Source organism: Scyliorhinus torazame, chromosome 17 (genome assembly GCF_047496885.1).
Source record: "Scyliorhinus torazame isolate Kashiwa2021f chromosome 17, sScyTor2.1, whole genome shotgun sequence".
In the NCBI taxonomy this organism is placed as follows: domain Eukaryota; kingdom Metazoa; phylum Chordata; class Chondrichthyes; order Carcharhiniformes; family Scyliorhinidae; genus Scyliorhinus; species Scyliorhinus torazame.
This window is the reverse complement of record NC_092723.1, coordinates 112047937-112069608: the sequence shown is the minus strand read 5'-3', so window position 1 is coordinate 112069608 and position 21672 is coordinate 112047937. Positions and strand designations below refer to the sequence as shown.

The 21672-nt window shown below is 47.7% G+C and overlaps 1 protein-coding gene across 2 annotated transcripts in view; it reads left to right on the top strand.

The window, feature by feature from the left end:
- The window catches only part of LOC140394069 (uncharacterized), a 405190-nt gene that overhangs the window by 37420 nt on the left and 346098 nt on the right, over window positions 1-21672 (top strand). For both annotated transcript variants that reach the window (XM_072480880.1, XM_072480881.1), the window contains exons 8-11: window positions 6188-6396; window positions 14818-14909; window positions 17086-17204; window positions 18925-19133. In XM_072480880.1, the coding sequence (XP_072336981.1) occupies window positions 6188-6396; window positions 14818-14909; window positions 17086-17204; window positions 18925-19133 (629 nt within the window). The remainder of the gene's footprint in view (window positions 1-6187; window positions 6397-14817; window positions 14910-17085; window positions 17205-18924; window positions 19134-21672) is intronic.

Here is a 21672-nt window from a genome sequence, read left to right as displayed (position 1 = left end):
CACGGGCGCCTGATACAGCAGCCTGACCCAGTCAATGAAGCCCCGTCCAAATCCAAACCGCCCCAGTACTTCCCACAGATAATCCCATTTCACCCGGTCAAATGCCTTCTCTGCGTCCATTGCGACCACAACCTCTACGTCCCTACCCTCTGCCAGCATCATGATAACATTTAACAGCCTTCTTACGTTGGCCGCCAACTGCCTCCCCTTAACAATTCCCGTCTGGTCCTCCCCAATCACGTCCGGGGTACAATCCTTGAGGACAAGATCTTAGCCAACAATTTGGCGTCAACATTTAGTAGGGAGATCGGTCTGTAGGACCCGCATAACTCCGGGCCCTTATCCCGCTTCAGGATCAGTGAGATTGTGGCCTGTGACATCGTCGGGGGAAGCCCCCCTCTCTCCCTTGCTTCATTAATTGTCCTCGTCGGCAGTGACCCCAGCATCCCAGAAAACCTTTTGTAAAACTCCACGGGGTACCCATCCGGTCCCGGGGTTTTACCCGACTGCATGGCCTTCAGCCCCTCCGCTATCTCTTCCAACCCGATCGGGGCCCCCAGCCCTTCTACCAAGTCTTCATCAACCTTCGGGAACTTCAACCACCCTTAGAATTGCCTCATCCCCTCCGGCCCAGCTGGGGGTTCCGACTCATACAGCCTGCTGTAGAATTCCTTGAACGCCTTATTGACCCCAGCTGAATCTCCGACAAGGTTCCCATCTCTGTCCCTTACTTTCCCAATCTCCCTGGCCGCCTCCCGCTTTCTAAGCTGCTGTGCAAGAATTCTACTGGCCTTCTCCCCATATTCATAGATTGCCCCCCCTCACCTTTGTTATGGGCGGGGCGTTTTCAGAACCCCAAAATGTATCATGGAGTTCAACCAACCTCTCCCTTTAATGGATTTGTTGCTTTTCTGAGCACACGGCTTTTTCCCTAGATGTGGGATTACAATTATGGACACGTGGGTTTTTAAACACAAAACACTGTTTATTCCATGAACTCAACTTAACATCTTAAATAAACATTGGATCTCTTAACACACCTTACTTCAAAGATAACTCAGAAAATATTGCAACAGTAAATAATTCCTTAAAATGTTCCTTCAAACTTCCAAGAGACTTAACACCTTTAAACAAAATCACATCAGGTTAAAGGCTTTACAATTATGAGTTTAAATCACCCAAATTATCCAGAGATGGTCTTTTATGGCAGAAGTCCAGCTCACTGCAAAACACAGACACACATCCAGCTCTTTTCCAAACCAGAACTTCTCAAGCTGCTGTCTCAAACTGGCTTTCTACTTTTAAACTGCTCGCAGCAAAACCAGCCAGGCACTTTTTAACTGAAACTTCAAAAACCTGCAAAATGGCTGATCGGAGCTCAGCTCCACCCACTCTCTGACATCACTGTTTTCTTCAAGGTACATTGCTTAAACATCCATGTCTTAAAGGTACCCTCACATGACACCTTCCTCAGCTGTTCTACCGCCTTCCCTGTAGTTAACAAGCCAAACTCCACCTGTAGCCTCCGTCGTTCCCTGAGAAGCTCTGCCTCTGGGGTCTCCATATACCTCCTGTTGACCTGTAGTATTTCCTTTATCAGTCAGTCCGTCTTTGCTCTGTCTGCCTTCTCCCTGAGGTCCCGTATCAAGATCAGCTCCCCGCTGACCACCGGCTTCAGCGCCTCCCAGACCACAGCAACCAAAACTTCCTCCATGTTGTTGACTTCCAGATAGTTCTGGATACATTTCTTCAGCCGCCTACACACCTCCTCATCAGCTAAAAGTCCCACATCCAGCCTCCACTGGCGACCTTCCTCACCTGTAGGTCAAGCCAGTGCGGGGCATTATCCGAGATCGTGATCGCTGAATACTCAGTGTCCACTACCCCCGTCAGTAATGCCCTGTTCAAGATTTTTAAAAAGTCAATCCGGGAATACACTTTATGCACGTGTGAGTCGAAGGAAAACTCCTTCATTCTCGGCCGCCCAAATCTTCATCGGTCCACCCCCCCCCCCCCCCCCCCCCCCCCGCCCCCAGCTAGCTCCTTTGCTATTGCTGGCACCCTGCCTGTCCTTGAGCGAGATCGGTCTATCTCTGGGTTAATGACTGTGTGTTGAAGTCCTCCCCCATAACCAGTTTTTGCGAATCCAGGTCCGGGTTCTTCCCCAACATCCTCCTTATGAACTTCACACCATCCCAATTCGGGGTGTACACATTCACGAGTACCACTGGCAGCCCCTCCAGCTTTCCACTGACCATCATGTACCGACCCCCCACATCCGCAACAGTTCTTCCCGCTTCGAATGACACTCGCTTATTAATCAGGATCGAGACCCCTCTACTCTTAGAGTTGAGCCCCGAGTGGAAAACCTGTCCAACCCATCCCTTCCTTAGTCTGACCGAGCCAGTTACTCTAAGCTGCGTCTCCTGCAACAGTACCACGTCCGCCTTCAGTCCCCTCAAATGCGCGAACACGCATGCCCTCTTAACTGGCCCATTTAGCACTCTTACAATCCATGTGATCAGCCTGGTTAGGGGGGTTTCCCGCCCCCCCCTTCCCCCTCCTCCGCCGATCAGCCATCACCTTTCTTGGGCCAGTCCCCAGCCTGTGCCCCACACATCCTCAGACCCACACATCCTCAGACCCACCCCCCGGCAGCCTCTGCACCCGATCTCCCTATTGTCCCACCACAAAAGTCTCTCCCCCCTCAGCAGAACATCCCCCCCCCCCCCCCCCCCCCAGTAACAGCACTTTTCACACAGCCCTCTCCAACAAGCACACCATTTGCTCAACCCCCACTGCGCTTCTGTGAGCTAGCCCGCCCAGCTAGCTTGGTGGGTCCTGCCCATGGCGCCAGACATTTTCCCACCTATTATCCCTCTCCCCCCCCCCCCCCCCCCCTCTCCCCCCACTCCCCCCCACTTGGACACACATATTCAAACATAACCAATTGCCCAAAAGAAACACACAAAGAAAATCAAAAAGAAGATCAAACGTCGAACATTCACACCTCCATCCACCATCAGTGCAAATGCAAATTTTAACTCGAGCAACTTGTCCCCAGACTCCAAATCAATATAAAAGGCATTACAAGTAATATCCAAAGACAAAAACTTTTCTTTTAAAAAAAAAAAAAGCTGAAAAGAAGAGAAAAAAAACCCACATGAGCACTGCAGCAAAGTTCAGTCCAAATACCTCAGTCCGCTACCAGCCCTTTCCTTCTCGCCAAGTCCATCACTTCCTCGGGCGACTCGAAGTAGAAATGTTGCTCTTCGTGTGTAACCCAAAGATGGGCCGGGTACAGTCGTCCAAACTTAACCTTCTTCTTAAAAAGGGTCGATTTTATCTGGTTGAACCCTGCTCTTTTCCTGGCCACGTCCGCACTCAGATCCTGATTATATATGCAGGATGCTGTTCTCCCATTTTCAGCTCCGCAGCTGCCTGGCCCACCGTAGAATGCACTCCTTGTCAAGGTACCTGTGGAATCTCACCACCATTGCTCTTGGGGAGTCATCTACAAGCGGCTTCCTTGCTAGCGCTCTGTGCGCCCTGTTCACCTCCAAAGGTTGGGTGAATGCCCCCATCCCCAGTAGCTTCTCAAACATAGCCGCTATGTATGCCCCTGCGTCCGTTGCTTCGGATCCCTCCTGGAGACCCACGATTCTCAGGTTCTGCCGGCGGGACCTGTTCTCTGGATCCTTCACCTTCTCCTGGAGCCTTTTCTGTTGGTCTCTCAACATCCCCACCTACAAGTCCACTGCTTTTTGGTGTTTCTCCTGCTCAGTCAGTGCCTTCTCCACTTTCTGGATCACCCGATCTTGAGCATCCAGTCTGAGTTCTAGCCGTGCAATCGACTCCTTAATCGGGTCCAAGCAGTCCTGTTTGTGCTTGGCGAAGCCCTCCTGTATGAACTGCTCCGGCGACCGCTGGGTCGTCAAGCCAGAACTCCGGTCCTCCGCCATGCTTTCTCCCACTGCAGCCTCAGCCCAAGCCTTCTCCATTCGCCTATTTTTTCCTTTGCGAGCAATCCTGGTCCGCTTCTCCATGCACTGATGTAGGATTCCTTGTCACAGTTGTATCCAACATCAATTTTCCACTTCAGATCCAACAAAAAATCGGGGAAAAGGTCCAAAGTTCCGACCCGAGCGGGAGCCACCAAATGTGCGACCTACTCCTTCATAGTCGCCACCGGAAGTCCCTAAAAACACAATGTTGAGCAGTACAGGAAAGAATGTAACATATAAATCCAGAGAGGTCATTTAAAATTTATATAAGGCCTTGACTAGATAGCATCTGGAGTACTGTGTGCAATTTTTGATCAATTGGAGGAGGTACAGTTGATTCTAGAATATGGATGAAGGAATATTTACTCTTGTATCTTCTCTTTCTTGGAAATAGAATGCTGAGGAGAATTATATACGTTTTTCAAATTATGAAAGATTAGGACAAATTGAATCTCAGTAAACTTTTATATGCCTAAGGGGGGTATCAAACACATGATAGCACATGCTAAGAAGCTGAGGTGTACACCTTTCAGGCACATCCACAATTACCACAGGGTGAGTTGCAGCAGTCAAGCTCCACCACTAGATGGTGCGAAGTAAACACACAGATATCCTTGGATCTGGAAGAGGTAGAATTGCAGTCTGCCATAAGATACTTGGTATCAGGAACAAAGTCCAAACATGGCTTAGAGTGGACATACATGAAAGTAAGGTAAAGTCACCAATATCCCAGATGACCCATAGGCTGCTTTCCCCTTTGAAGGGGAGAGCTGACTGGTGGTGATTTAACCTGACGATCACCACACCTCAGGCGAGGAGCAAGGTTGGGAATGCGGAGCCTTCATAAAAAAGTCATTGGGAATTGAACCCATGGTGCGAGCCTTGCTCTGCATCGAGCCAGCTGTCTAGCCAAGAGAGTTAAACTGGCCCCCTATACATGAAACTGTGGGGTTTGATTGGGATATTTTGTCCTGGCTATGTAACTGATTCCATCCCTAAAATCTAAGATAGGTTCTCTGGACATAGCACATGGGAAAGGCTGGACTGAGTCTGGAGGTGTCATTCCAGATAGAGCAGTGGGCAGTGACTACCAGCACTTGGGAGGGTTGGCAAACCTACTCTGGAGTCAGGGCCTGACATGCCAGTAGTTCAGAGTGGATTTAGATTTTCTGATTGAAAACCTTACTTTCCATCAGTATAAGATCAGTTTGTGCCTCCACACTTAATTTATACTCAAATTGATTAGAGTCAGTGTGGAACTGAAATTGGTTTGTGCTGATGTTGAACCAAGGGCAGAATTTTCTGCTTCTCCCAGCGGTATGAATCATGGCGGATGGAACGCTAAACTGTACGTTAGGTCAAAAGTGGATATCCACCGGCAGGGAAATTAGTCGGGATTTTTCCCTCAGCACTTTTATTGTAGCCTAATGGGGTAGACTTTCCTGCTGATCCCATTTACATGCATTAGTATGTCATGAAAACTCATCAGAATCACGACTTGTTTGAACCATGTTCTCCCTCCTAAATTAATGCCATATTAGCGGGTAGTTACACCCATCTGATTTACGACTGGATAAAGGGCCGTGCACCAGCTCACCTTCACTCATGACTTCAAGTTGTGTACGTGTAGCGTTTGCCTACCTTTCACTGCATGCCTGCCATCATTGACAGCTGGTAAGGATGCTGTATCAGGTGAGACGCGGGTGGGGTGGGCTGGCAGGGCAGCACCATATCCAAGGAGACTGTTGTGGGTGCAGACAGGGCTGCATTACATGGTTTGCTTCTCCTGGAGGATATTTTGTTCAGCCGCACCACTGCATCTGGCCTGCAGAGGGTAAATGTGTGTTTGGGCACAGCTTAAATATGGCATCTGAAACATCAGCCCCATGAGGTGGGCAGACAAATCTGACTGATCTGCCACATGATATGGCGAGCAGCTTGCTGATGCATAATTAATCATTTTCAAAATGAAGATCAGGCGTGAGAACACACCTGGCCAATCAGTGGGAAACAGGCTGACAATCCCGTCCATCCCCACAGTCTGAAAAATTCCAACCTAAAAGTGTGAATGCATTAAAACATATTTGTTTCCTGACTTTGAAGGTGATATTTTGAAATATCAAAGCCCAGAAGGTGATTCTTAGCCTTTGAACATACTCACATTATTTTCTGATTTACTGCAGATTAATGACACATTTTCAGTTCCACTGATGGTCAAAGAAGTAATCTTACGTGCTGTTTGGGAGAGATGCAAAGATGACTCAAGGTTGAAAAATTCAACATTTCTGGGTGCCTTTCTACAGCTCCTTAGACCATTTATCGCTGGCATTTCGGAACCAATTCTGCAAACCCTTCCGTACTGGAACGTATCATGTGATGGCTTCAAAGCATTGTAAGAAATGCTTCTCTATTTCTAATGCTGAATTTTGTTAAAGGCAGACTGTATTTTTTTTTTTTTTAATATTTTTTTATTAAAGTTTTGCAAAGTTTTTCATAATAGTAATACTCCTAACACAGCAAAATAGAGTGAACATTAACATAGTGCAAAAAGAGAATATACAATAGCAATTGACTAGACGTGACCCCACGCGCCTGTCTTCCCACACCCTCCCAATGGAGCACTCACCCCCACTCCCCTACGGGTCGCTGCTGACGTTTTAATTTTCCCTGAGAAGCTATCGGACGGTATTATGCCCCCACTCAACAGCAGCAGCTCTGTACACTTGGCAAAAATTATTTACACACATAAGTAGGCATCTGTTCATGGTGTTGTCATCCCTTGCTTCTCCCAGACGGAGTTCGCCGCCGTTGTCGTCTCATTCCGCTTCTGCGCACTTCCGCTTCTGCGGCACTCCCGTCTTCCCTGTTTTCTCTGTTCCTGTGGACGTTAAGCTTGTTAACGTTTCCCTGCCTCCCCCCTCCCTGGCTCTCCTCTATTGTTCCGTCTCTCCCCCCCCCCCCCCCCCCGCTCCTGCCAACCCCCCCCCGGGTCTATCTCTCCCTCTCATGCTTTGGCTACTCTCCCCTGTTTCTTGGCTACCTGGCTATTCTTCTGTTTGTTTGTTGGCCACAAACAGGTCTCGGAACAATTGGGTGAATGGCTCCCACGTTCTGTGGAAGCCGTCGTCTGACCCTCGGATGGCAAATTTGATTTTCTCCATTTGGAGAGATTTCGAGAGGTCGGACAGCCAGTCTGCAGCTTTGGGTGGTGCTGCTGACCGCCAGCCAAACAGGATTCTACAGCGGGCGATCAGGGAGGCGAAGGCAAGGGCGTCCGCCCTCCTCCCCAGGAATAGGTCTGGCTGGTCTGAGACCCCGAAGACCACCACTTTCGGGCATGGCTCCACCCTCACCCCCACCACCTTGGACATTGCCTCGAAGAAGGCTGTCCAGTACTCCACAAGTCTGGGGCAAGACCAGAACATGTGGGAGTGGTTGGCTGGGCCTCCTTGGCACCGCTCACATCTGTCCTCCACCTCCCGGAAGAACCTACTCATACGGGTTCTTGTTAAGTGGGCTCCATGTACCACTTTTAGTTGCGTCAGGCTGAGCGTTGCACACGTGGAGGTAGAGTTGACCCTATGCAGTGCTTCGCTCCAGAGTCCCCACCCTATTTCGATTCCCAGGTCCTCCTCCCACTTCATTCTTATTGCGTCCAATACGGTGTCGGCCCCTTCTACCAGTCGGTCATACATGTCACTACAGTTTCCTTTATCTAGTATGCTTGCGTCCAGTAACTCTTCCAGTAATGTCTGTCGTGGCGGTTGTGGGTATGTCTCTGTCTCCTTTCGTGGAAGTTTTTTAGTTGCAGGTACCTTAGCTCGTTCCCCCTGGCTAGCTGGAATTTCTCTGTCAGTTCGCCCAGTGTTGCGATCCTGCCGTCCGTGTATAGGTCCCTGACTGTCAGTGTCCTTCTGTCCTGTCCCCACCGTTTGAAGGTGGCGTCAGTCAGTGCTGGCGTGAACCTATGGTTATTGCAGATGGGAGCTTTACCCGACATTCTGGTCAGGCCAAATTGTTGCCGTAGTTGGTTCCAGGACTGGGGGGTGGCTATTACCACCGGGCTGCTGGAGTGTTTTTTGGGTGGGGATGGGGATGGGAGCGCCACCGTGGCGAGGGCCCGGAGGGAGGTCCCCATGCAGGAGGCCTCTTCCGTGTGCACCCACTCGGCTTCTAGCTCCTTCATCCATCCCCTTATTCGCTCGGCCGTCGCATCCCAGTGGTAAAGTTGTAGGTTTGGGAGGGCAAGCCCCCCCCTGGATTTTGTATTTTGTAGGACCTTATTTGGGATCCTAGCATTCTTCCCCCCCAATACGAATGCCATGATTAGTTTGTCTAGTGCTTTGAAAAAGGCCTTGGGGATGTAGATCGGGATGGATCTGAATAGGAAGAGGTACCTGGGCAGCACGTTCATTTTGATCATCTGGACTCTCCCCGCGAGGGAGAGTGGGAGTGTGTTCCATCTTTGCAGGTCCTTTTTTACTCCCTCTGTCAGACTGGTGAGGTTCCATTTGTGGATCCCTTTCCAGTCATGGGCTATTTGGATCCCCAGGTAGTGGAATTTGTGTCGAGCTTGTTTAAACGGCAGTCCCGTTAGGGCTGCCCCACCTACTTGTGGGTGTCCCGGGAAGATCTCGCTTTTGCTCATGTTGAGTTTGTAGCCCGAGAAGGCGCCAAACTCTTTCAGGAGCGCGATGATTCCGTCCATGCTGCTCTGTGGATCCGAAATGTAGAGGAACAGGTATCTGCATAGAGTGAGACTATCTGAGCGCGATTGCTAGTGGTTCGATCGCTAGAGCGAACAGCGGGGACAGTGGACATCCTTGTCTGGTGCCCCTGTGCAGCTGGAAGTATCGGGAGTTGGTATTGTTGGTCCGTACACTCGCCATGGGAGCGTTGTATAGGAGCTTTACCCAGGAAGTGAACCCTGTTCCAAGCCCGAACCGCTCCAGTACCTCTATGAGATATTTCCATTCGACTCTGTCGAAGGCCTTTTCTGCATCTAGGGAGACAATCCCCTCTGGTGTTCTCTCCCCGGAGGGGGTCATTATCACGTTCAGCAGGCGCCTGATGTTCGAGGTAAACTGTCTACCTTGACAAAGCCCGTCTGGTCCTCTGCGACCACCTCAGGTACACAGTCTTCTGACCTTTTGGCCAGTATTTTGGCGTCTGCATTTAGCAGTGAGATGGGTCTGTATGACCCACATTCCGTTGGGTCTTTGTCTTTCTTAGGAATCAGCGAGATTGAGGCCTGTGCTAGCGTGGGTGGCAGTGTGCCCCTCGCTAGCGAGTCTGTAAACATCTCCCGCAGGTGCGGGGCCAGTGCTGTCGCAAATGTTTTGTAGAAGTCCGCCGGGAACCCGGTGGGTCCCAGTGCCTTCCCCGCCTGCATGGAGCTAATGCTGCCCATGATCTCTCCCAGTGCTAATGGTGCTTCCAAGCCCCATTTTCTGCCCTCCCCCACGATTGGAATGTCCAGTCCATCAAGGAACCATTTCATCCCAGACACCCCCATTGGGGGCTCTGAGGTGTACAGCCCTTGGTAGAAGATCTTGAAGGTTTTGTTGATCTTTTCTGGTTCTATTTCTAATGTGCCTCTGGTATCCCTGATTTGTGCAATTTCTTTGGTGGCTGCCTGTTTCTCAGCTGGTGTTCCAACAGGCGGCTGGCTTTGTCTCCGTGTTCGTATCGGGTCCCACGTGCCTGGCGGAGTTGGTGCACTGCTTTCCTGGTGGAGAGCAGGTCGAAGTTCCTTTGTAGCTCTTTCCTCTCCGCCAGGAGCTCTACGGTCGGGGCCTCAGAATATTTACGGTCTACCTCCAGTATGAAGTCGACCAGCTGCTGCCTCGCCGCCCTTTCCTCCCTATCTCTTTGCGCTTTGAAAGTGATGATTTCCCCTCTTAATACGGCCGTTAGTGCTTCCCAGAACGTAGACGGTGAGACATCCCCGTTCTGGTTGTTCTCTGTGTACTCTGCTATGGCCCGTGATAACCTTTCATTGAAGGCGTTGGGCCCTGCCCGTCTCCAGCCTCACGTCCATGTAGTGTGGAGCGTGGTCTGATATCACAATTGCGGAGTATTCCACCTTGTCTATCCCCGGAAGCACCGTTTTCCCCACCACAAAGAAGTCAATTCTGGTGTATACGTTGTGCACTGGGGAGAAGAAGGAGAATTCCTTCTCCCCGGGTGGGCGAACCTCCAGAGGTCCACCGCTCCCACCTGCTCCATAAAGTGACTGAGTTCCCTTGCCATGCTTGAGGTTTTCCCCGTTTTGGGGTTTGATCTGTCTGTCTTTGGATCCTGTACACAGTTGAAGTCCCCCCCCATGATTAGTCGATGCGTCGCTATGACAGGGATTTCTGCCATGGTCTACTTGATGAAGCTCGTGTCGTCCCAGTTGGGTGCGTACATGTTAACTAGTATTACCGGTGCCCCATCCAGGGCCCCGTTGACCATGACGTACCGTCCCCCTGGGTCCGTAACCGTCTTTGTCGCCCTAAACATCGTCTTCTTGCCGATCAATATCGCCACCCCCCCGGCCCTTGTTCCATAGCAGGAATGGTAGGTTTGTCCCACCCAGCCCTTTCTTACCCGCAGTCGGTCCTGCTCTCTCAGATGTGTCTCTTGGACTAAGGCTATGTCGGCCCTCATATTTCTTAGGTGGGTGAGGACTCTGGATCTCTTCACTGGGCCGTTGAGTCCCCTTACGTTACAGGTGACTATCCTGGTGGGGGGCTTCTGCCCCCTCGCTCCTGCGGGATTAACTATACTTACCTGGTCGATGCGCCCCTGCCCTCCGGGGTTTCCCTTTGTTAGGGGGCTGTCCAGGATGGCCGCTGTCACTGCTCTCTCCATGCGGTCGGGTCCCTGCCCTCCAGGGTTTCCCTTTGTCCCGGGGGCACCCGACATTGCCGCCCACTGTGCGTCCGCCATGCGGGTAGCCCCCTGCACTCTGGGGTCTCCCTTTGCCCAGAGACCGTACTGGGTGGATGCTTGCAGCGATTCCTTGTTTTGAGCCCTTGGTTGTGGCACTTTATAGCCCAATTCCTTTTCTAGCCCTGTTTGTCCCTCCTTCCCTGTGTCGCCCCTCCCTGGTCTCTCCCTCCCTGTGAAAAAATGAAAATCGCTTATTGTCACGAGTAGGCTTCAGTGAAGTTACTGTGAAAAGCCCCTAGTCGCCACATTCCGGCGCCTGTTCGGGGAGGCTGGTACGGGAATTGAACCTTGCTGCTGGCCTGCCTTGGTCTGCTTTAAAAGCCAGCGATTTAGCCCAGCGTGCCCCCCCCCCCCCCTCCCGGTCTCTCCCCTTTCCCCCCTCTCCCTTATACCCCTCCTTTGTCCCTCTTTCCCCTGTTCCTGTCCCAGTTTGCTCTCCCGTCTCTGTTGAGTGGTCCCCCCACCTCCAGCCAGGCGCCTTCTACCCTGTTGGGGGCGTGCTGCGGCCCTGCTTTGTTGCATGCCCCTGGCACTAGCTTTCCCGCTAGTACAGTGGCCCCCGTCTCGGGAGTTACTGTCTCGCTTCTCCCTTGCCCGGCCTCTGTGGTTTTCTGCCCGCTCTTCCCCTATCCTACCCTGCACTCCTCTTGCTTGCTCTCCCTTCGCCGCTACTCTCGTTCCCTCGTGCTGGGGCCTGGCCTCCCACCTGAAGTGGTCCCTCCGGCAGTGGTTTGTTCTTTGTTCAGGGTGTGCTCACCGTGACGGGTGTGGGGGGGGGCCTGGCGTTGCCTCACCCTCCCCTCCCTCCCCCGTTGGCATGTTGTTGCCCCCTGCCAGGGGCTCCTCATTTCTACCTTCGCTGGTGGTTTTCCAGACGGTGTTCCTCGACAAACTTGTTTGCTTCGGCAGGGGCCGTAAAGAAGTATTCTCTTTCTTGGTATGTGACCCAGAGTTTCGCTGGGTACAGCATACCAAAACGCACGTTGCTCTTGTGAAGAGCTGCTTTCGCTCTATTAAACTTGGCCCGTCTCCTGGCTAGGTCTGCCCCAATGTCCTCGTAAATTCTAATGGCGTGTCCTTCCCATTTGCAGGTTCTGTTTTTCCTGGCCCAGCGTAGAATTGTTTCCCTATCTTGGTGCCGGTGCAGTTTAGCTATAACTGCTCTCGGGTGTTCCCCTCCTTTGGGCTTCGGGCGCAGCGACCGGTGTGCTCTGCCCATTTCTGGTGGGCCGGGAAAGGTTTTCTTCCCCACTAAGTTGCCCAGCATCTCAGCCACGTATGCCATGGGGTTTCTACCCTCGGTCCCCTCTGGTAAGCCCACTATCCTGACATTTTGCCTCCTCGAGCGGTTTTCCTGTTCGTCCACTCTGCCCTTCAGGCTTCCCTGTGTTGTGCCCAGTCTTGCCACCTCCCTCTCCAGGGCCGTGATCCGGTCGGTCACGTCAGTCGCTGCTTTCTCCAGCTCCTTAATGGTTGCCTCTTGGGCTTCCAGTTTCTTCCCTTGGACGTCCAATTTCTCCTCTGCTCTGCCCAGGGCCTGCTGCACCTCCGCCAGGGCCTTGGCCATTGCTGCGTGCACGGCGGCCTCTATTTCTGCCCTAACCTCTGCCTTGTTTACCTGCTGATGTTCCCTCAGCGCATCGGCAAAGGCTGCCTTCCAGTTCCAGCTCCCCCCTGGCCCCGGGGGAGACAGCACCTGTCTGCCCAGCTCTTTTTGATGCGGCGATACTTCCGTTCTCCCGCTTTGCTCGCTGATTGGCTCGTCTGAACTGGCTCGCCCATTGCCCCGTCTGCCTTTGGTCCCCCTTCTCCCTCTGCTTTGACTCCCTTCTGGCATTTCCCCCCCCCCCTTTTTTCCTCCTCCCCCCACTCTTTTTTATTTATTTATTTTCTCCTCCCCTTCCCTTTTTCTTCTCCCCTCCCTTCTCTCCTTTACCACTTTATTTTTCTTCTTTTATAAAATTCTTCTCAGGTGAACGTGTTTTGGGTGACAGCAAGAAAAGTGCAAATAGATTTTTTTTTAAGTTTTAAAAGTTTAAAAGTTTTCTTTTCAGAGTTTTGTTTTTGGAAAAGTTATTTTTTTCCTTCCTTTTCCCTCACTCACCCAGGTCGAGAGAGAGAAAGAGAGAGTGCTTCTGGTCCGGAGTCCCTCTTTGTTCCTGCCTCATGGTGGTCGTCGCCGGGGAGGGGGGGTCGGTCAAACGGACCCCGCTTTGTTCCCCGCTGCTCGGTCCGGGCCGCCACTCGTCGCACCCTGCGCTCTCCTGCTGAGTGGGGGGGGGGGTTGTCGTTAGCTCCTCCGTTCCTTCCTCCCTGCAGGTTCGGGCCCCGCTTCGGTCCTGGCCACCGCTTGTCCTGCCCTGTGCCCTGCTGCCAATTTCGCGGGAAACTTAAAAAAAAAATTAAAATTTGTTTTTAAAATCCGGAGGCCCCCTGAAAAATCTGCGACTGCTCCGCTCACGAACGCCACCCCGGTTCTCGGCAGACTGTATTCTTGATAAATCTTTTGTTTTTTGTTCAGTTTGGGACAAAACAAAGAGCAGATGGATTAGAGTAATATAATACACAAGTCTGTCATTGAATTGTGAGCTTGCAACTAGACATGAAAATGTTTTGCCAGGAACTCCTTCTGTAGGTGGTGCCTCTTTGAAATTCACCAAAGTGTTTTGTGGGATCAGAATTATACGTTCGAAACCATTCAGCTTATCAAGTCAGTACTGGCTCTTTTGAAGAGCAATCCAGTTAGTTTTACTTTCCCAATGTCCCTGCAAATTTTCTTTTTCAAGTACGGTAGCATAGTGGTTAGCACAATTGCTTCACAGCTCCAGGGTCCCAGGTTCGATTCCTGGCTTGGGTCACTATGCGGAGTCTGCACGTTCTCCCCATGTGTGCGTGGGTTTCCTCCCACAGTCCAAAGATGTGCAAGTTAGGTGGATTGGCCATGCTAAATTGCCCTTAGTGTCCAAAATTGCCCTTATTGTTGGGTGGGGTTACGGTTATGGGATAGGGTGGAGGTGTGGGCTTGGGTAGGGTGCTCTTTCAGACTCGATGGGCCGAATAGCCACCTTATACAAAGTAAATTCTATGATTCTATGACTCTATGATTTATCTCATTCTCTTTCGATGGTTATGGTTCAATCCGTTTCCGCCACCCTATGGGGCAGGGTATTCCAATTCCTATCCTCTCAAGTTGAAAAGATTTCCTAATATGGTTTCTGATTCTTTGGCATGGTAGCACAGTGGTTAGCACTGTTGCTTCACAGCTCCAGGATCCCAGGTTCCATGCCCGGCTTGGATCACTGTCTGTGCGGAGTCTGCACGTTCTCCCCGTATCTGCGTGGGTTTCCTCTGGGTGCTCCGGTTTCCCCCACTGTCCAAAGATGTGCAAGTTAGGTGGATTGGCCATGATAAATTGCCCTCAGTGACCAAAAAGGTTAAGTGGGGTTACTTGATTATGGGGATAGGGTGCAGGTGTGGGCTTCAGTAGGGTGCTTTTTCCAAGGGTTGGTAGTGACTCGTCATTTTTCCGACTGTGATGAATGGCCTCCTTCTGCACTGTAAATTCTTTGAAACCTTAAATCTGTCCTCTGTGGTTATTGACCCTGTAGCCATTGGATCTAGTTTTTCTTTAGTTTCACAATCTACATGATTTCATTTTGCATTTGAACTTATAAATAATTAATATATTAAAGTTCAATAAAGGCCATTAGCTTGATCGGACATAATAGAGCATAAAGCATTTCAAAATGATTATAGTTATAAGCTACAAAAATATAATGGAACTAGTTGATAATTGATAGTCATTTTAACCACATGTAACTGGTTTTTAAAATTACTCAATGTTTGCATTTGTGTTCAAAATCTGTTCAACAATCAGCGTGCAAGGATTCAATGCAGGTCTGGCTGAGATGACATTGATTACAAAGGAAGCTCTAGAAAAATGGATCTTCGGTTACATCAATGCCACGGGTAAGAAAAAAGAAATTCCAAGAATTATTTGTTGAACAGGCAGGTTCACTTTGAAGGATGATTTAAATGAATTTCAGTTTTGCGATAGTTGGTGATCCAGGAGTTAGGATTAAATTTTATGACTGACGTGCCTGGATATTTCCATTTAGCTTATTTTAACTAGCAGAATACTTTAATGATATCACTAAATATGCTTTGATAGGATTCAGAAATGTCATTTTTAATTCCATTAATATGTTACATGTTGAATTAAGTTGGATAATTTTAAACCTTCATACTTAATCTAATTAATGTTTAGTAAAAGTTAGTAAATATATAACATTACTGCTTTGAAAAAAAATCAAACAATTCAAGTATTGGGGGCAGGTTTAGCACAGTGGGATAAACGGTTGGCTCGTAATGCAGAACAATGCCAGCAGCGCAGGTTCAATTCACGTACCGACCTCCCCAAACAGGTGCCGGAATGTGGCGACTAGGGGCTTTTCACAGCAACTTTATTGAAGCCTACTTGTGTCAACAAGCGATTATTATTATATATTATTATATTCCACTCTGTTGTGTCAAAGGAGGGCGTCAATAGAATTTTCTCACCATGGCCTGATATATATTAGTTTGCACGAAGGCAAATATTCTAACAAATATTCTAACAAAAGGTCCTAGGACACATTCCTCTGGTGATGTGGCCAATAGTTCACTCTGCTGTCCAATGCTCTCAAAGAAACAAATTGATTGGTCCTATTTTTTTTTGCTGTTTGCGGAGTTTTATTGGCATAGGTGGATGGCCATATTTTCCCATGTAACACCAAATCACTGCACTGCTGAGGTAATTCATTGTCTGAAGAATTTGCAGTGTTTGAATTATTTATTTTTAAACGCACAATTATAACCTTTACTTGGTTAAATCAAAGTTTAAAATGTTCTTCACCAATGCAGTCGCAATATGTAGCAAACAATGAGAGTAAAAATAGATCAACAGAAAGTGCAATTTGAAGACATTTATAAATACCATTTATCTTCAAAAATAGAAATATTATAGTATTTTCCAAAGATATATTGACCAGTGATGGTAGGCTTGTAGTGCACAGTGGTAGAGAACCCATTAGCAGAGTTCTCAATTAGCACGTTGAGCAAAGGGAACTCTTTCTACTGCTCCATTTTGAAGGTGAATTTGAGTGCAAGATGGAACACATTAAAGTATTGAAGGAAAGCCTTTTCACAGCTGCAGATTAAAATATAGCAAATGTATCAGCTATTAGAAATATCTAAGGGATAGAAGGTTAGGGGTCATTCCATCAAAAACGTGTTCCCATGGAAACCAATGAAAATGTGAGCGAGAACTGGGCCCAGAGTGTGTTGTGTTATGCTTCTTCATGTAGCATAAGCTGCTTCCTTGATGTATGCTCTGACAAAGGAAGGTTCAGATTTCAAGATAGGTTTAACATATTTATTGAACAGTTAACAATTCTCCTACTTGAGTTCGACTCTCCTGCTAATCTTGCTATAGTAACTCAGTCTAAGTAACCAGCCTGCTCTAAGCCATGCGGTAGGTGTGATGCTTCTGATCTGTCCCTGTCCTTCTCTCTGAGTGTCGCCTGTGGAAAGAGAAAGAGCATGTGTGCCCTGTCCTTTTATATGGGTTGTGTAAATGCCCTCTTGTGGTAGTGTCACCTCTGGGTGACTTGACTGCCCATTGGTTGTGTCCTATTCTATGTGTTCATTAGCTGTATGTCTGCATGTCATAATGTCTCTGGTGCTCCCTCTAGTGTTTACTTAGTCTTAGTGTATTTACATTAACCCCTTGTGTATTTACAGTGATGCATATCACCACAGAGTGAATTCCATGGCAACACCTATTTGGCTATACATGGTGCCAATAAAGCTGAACTCAATTTCACGTGAACGCGATTTAGAAAATAGCGGCACATCTAGATTGTCATGATACAGCAATGTGGTGTAAATGTCTATGGCTTTCTTTAGTTGCACCATTTATCAAATGAAAAGGCAACAAGAAGTGTACAGAAAAACAACAGAGGATTTTAACAGATATTTCTAAAAATACACAGTTGAAAGTTTGGCTAATGAAGGAAGTACATTTTACTGAAAGTAATGTTCTGAATAGCCCACATTGAAAAAATGACAATTCTTGCAACCAATGTGTTTCACTTTTTAATCATAGGTGTGAGTTGCATCACCAATACCAGTGAATCCAGGGAGTGGCTGGTGAAGAATTGGGAATTCATTAACAATCTTTTTGAGGTTGCGAATCTTACAAGCCAGAAAACAAATTCCAGTGCAGTAAGTCCCCAAGACTGTGGGAGATGTGGGAAGGGAGTTGGGAAGTACTTTTGATCTTAAAAATGCCAATGATGTGCAATGCACAAAGGACCATCCGCTAAATTTTATCTGTGATATCTGAATGATAGAAAAAAAGCTTGTTCCATTTCATTTGAATTTATACTTAGCGGAAAATATCAAAGATGGTAGACAATTTCTTGGGACAATTTTCAGCTTGGTCTGGCAGTGAAAGAACTGCTCACTTCCCACCCAAAGATATTGCAATAAGCCAGCAGCCATTTTGAGTACTCGGCTTCAATTGTTTACTTCCAGTAATCATTGAGCACTGCACTAGGGCTCAAATCGCTGATGGGAAATCTGGTGATTGCTATCTGAGTTAAAAGTTAATCTTAATGAGGGGGAAATAAATCATTTGACTGGAGCAGGTCATGGCCTTGCAGAAAGCCAGAATGTTTTTATGTGACCAGGAGTAGTACGCTGCCCCGTAATATGTTCTTAAAAGTTTACCTTTCCTGTTTTCAAATGGCCTACAACGGCCCTTTAAGGACCACTGATTAGTCTGCTCAACAGCATGTGCACATGTTGGGGTTTGATTAGTACAATATAAGTAGACATCTGCCTAAAATGCGAGACTGCACTCATTGTGTACGTGGTTAGGATATACAAATAGAAAAGGGTTTCCTCTTAAGCATTTGAACTTTTCAAAAGGTAGTAAATATTTGCTTTTTGTCAAATCTAATGTTTGCAGAAATATGTATTATATAAAATATCAGTGTTGACTCCTCAAAACTAGTATTTCTGCAAATAATCGTGACTCATTGCGACTTGATATTATTTAAACATAAATGCTGCCATACTCTAAAAAGAAGATAGAATGATGTAAATGGTCATCAAATTCTTTTTTAGGTAATTGGCAACCAGTTTATCTGTTTCTCTCTGTTAATCTGAAGTAATCAATTGAAATGTCACCAAATTAAAATAAATGAATTCATTCTATTTTCTATAAATTTGACTAATGATTTGAGTTTTTGCAACAAAAGCCTGCAGGATTAAAAAAAGTATTTTGGAGACTTTGATGGGGAATATACCTAGCTCCATGGGGTCAAAGCAGCACTAGTGTGGTTACTTGTTTCCTGAGGATGGTTAGCCTATTGGGGCCAAGTTTCCTGACCCTTACTCTTGGGAATGTACCTTTGTCCACCCAAAGACCAGGAAAAAACTTTAGACCTGTTTTACCAGTTTTCCATGTCAATAATTTTCCATCTAGGATTTCCAAGGAGTGTTTTGGAGTGTGTAGAGCTGGGTCTAGTAGATGTAGTCCCAATACTGAAATACAAATAAGGTGGAAGGGGTGCATTCTTGATCCACTGCCCCATTTCTGCCTGGGCACCCCAACTCAAGGATGCCAGGAGTAACTTGACACAGCGGCCTGCCTCAAAGGTTTTGCTTCTTAAATCTAGCACTCAGGTCGGAGAGGGGGGCAAATGTGCAGGAGAAGATATCAATTTAGTTGATTGTTATTGGTAATTCAAATGGATAGGGAAGCTTTGTGCCAGTGCATCCACCACTAATTCACAGAGTATAATATCAAGTATTTTGCGAGTATTCTTGCAGGTGCTCAGATAAATGAGCTCTGTTTAAAACAACATATAAAAATCTAAGTAAAATTGAGAATAATTGGTAGTAAAAATAACTTTATGTATTTTCTATTTTCTTTCAGATTAGCGTAACAGTGATTCACAACGAGACAGTCAGGAGCACATTACTCAATAGCCTCTTTCGGAATCTAAAACCAGTGTTTTCAGTATTTACACCAATGAATTACACAAACTGGTTCCAGAAACAGCTATTAATACTGCTACCCAGTATTACTGGTTCCGATCTCTCCATCATACCCACTAACATAACATGTGAATCTTATCAGGCAATGTGAGTATACTGTTACTGAGAATATATTAGTAAAAAGGCAGACTTTGTTTTCAATATAAAGAATTCGACCAGATTCAGAATTTTCATTTGGATGTGGTTTCAAAACAGAATTCTAACTTTAAATAAAAATAACGAAGAAATCAATCTTGAAATCTCAGGCCATCCATTTTCACTGTAGAATGCTAACCCAGGGATGGGGTCTGGTTGCTGGCAGGCTGATTGTTCAGCTGGTGTTCAGCCTAGTGACACAACTTGCGGTTTCCAATTTCTCCTCCTTGCCTCCCAGTTAGCCAACATTGTAAATGGCTCTGCTTCTTACGGTGTTGTTCCTCTCCCATCTAAAACTGCCGTCACTTCTTTGAGCAATTCTGCTCCAAAGCCAACATTCACCCCTTTGGCCTGGCAAATCATCTCCATCTCCAGTGGAAGATGAAAGCATTGTCACCTCCCAAATTCATTTCCATCTTTCCCAGAATTTCAGGTTTGAATTTCTCCAATCAGGTAGCCATCCTTGCCATAGTACCAAAATGGAACTTATCGAAATGAAAAATGAAATGAAAATCGCTCATTGTCACAAGTAGGCTTCAATGAAGTTACTGTGAAAAGTCCCTAGTCACCACATTCCGGCGCCTGTTCGGGGAGGCTGGTAAGGGAATTGAACCGTGCTGCTGGCCTGCCTTGGTCTGCTTTAAAAGCTAGCTGTTTAGCCCAGTGTGCTAAACAAGCCCCAAATGACATCATATGTGACCAAGATAAAGGTAAACTATCCTTCACCAAACTTCTTGCCTTGTCTCCATCCTTTGGCATGATTGACCACACCATCATCCTCCAACACCTCGCCATGTTTGTTCAGTTGTGTGGGACAGCTTATACTTGGTTATATGCTTGTTCATTAAATTGTCACCACTGAACCACTTGCAAAGGCTTCTCAAGACTGTTATATCTGGTGTTGCCCACGGATCTATATTTGGCCCTCTCCTATTTCTCAAAGATGTTCAGCTTAGGTAGATTGGCCATGCTAAATTGCCCTTAGTGTCCAAATAGGTTAGGTGGGGTTACTGGGTTATGGGGATAGGATGGAGGTGTGGGCTTAGGTAGGGTGCTCTTTCTAAGGGCCAGTGCAGACACGATGGGATGAATGGCCTCCTTCGGCACTGTAAATTCTATGATTCAATGACATCCTTCCCATCAGCAAGATCATCCCAAGGTACAGCGTTATGTTGCACATTTATGCTGATGATATCCAGTTTTACCTCACCTTCACATTTCTTGACTCCCCCACTGTTGCTAAATGTTCTTTAAAAATGTATTAACGGGACGTTGGTGTTGCTGGTTAGGCCAGCATTTACTGCACATCCCTGGTTGCCTTTGAGAAGGTGTTGGTGAGTTGCCTTCTTGAACTTCTGCAGTCCCTGAGGTGTAGGTACATCCACAGTGCTGTTAGGGAGGGAGTTCCAGGATTTTGACCCAGCTACAGTGAAGGAACGATGTTATATTTCCAAGTTGAGGTGCTGAGTGACTAAGAGGGTATCTCCAGGTGGTGGAATTCCCAGGTTTCTGCTGTTCTTGTCCTTCTAGATGCGAGTGGTCATGGGTTTGGAAGGTTCTGTTGAAGGAACCTTGGTGAGTTCCTGCAGTACATCTTGTAGATGGTACACTCGGCTGCCACTGTTCGTCGGTGGTGGAGGGATTGAATGCTTGTGGAAGTGGGGAACAAACAAGCAAGCCGCTTTCCTCTGAATGGTGTTGGGCTTTTGAGTGTTGTTGGAATTGCATTTATCCAGGCAAGTGGAGAATATTCCATTAAACTCCTGACTTGCTCCTGATAGATGGTGGACAGGCTTTGGGGTGGGGGAGGGGGGTCAGGTCAGGAGGTGAGTTACTTGCCATAGGATTCTTACCCTTTGACCCGCTCTGGTAGCCACAGTATTAATATCCTTAGTCCAGTTCAGTTCCTGATCAATGGTAACCCCCAGGAGCTTGATTGGGGGATTCAACAGTGGTGATGCCATTGAATGTCAAGGGCGATGGTTAGATCCTCTCTTGTAAGAGATGGTCATTGCCAGGCACTTGTGTGGAGTGAATGTAACTTGGCTCTTGTCAGCCCAAGCCTGGATATTGTCCAGGTCTGTGATGAATGGTCACTGTATCCTTAACACCATGTAGGTGATGCCCCTTTAAGACCGGGTCTGGAACCCTGGGGGACTCCGCCTCTGGCTCCGCCCACCAGGGAGCCGTATATAAGGTGACACCCTGTAGGCAGCACTCAGTAAGCACTCGTCTCTGCAGCTGGCTAGTTCTCTGCTTATTAAAGCCTTCATTTACCATTCCACACTCTCATGTCGTTATTGAGGGTACAACAAGGTCTTTTTGCATTTGGACATGAACTGCTTCATTATCTGAGGAGTCACGAATGATATTGAACATTGTGCAGTCATCTGCGAACATCCCCCCCTTCTTACCATAAGATTGAGGGGAGGTTATTGATGCACAAGCTGTAGATGGTTGGGCCGATGACACTACCCTGAGGAACTCACGA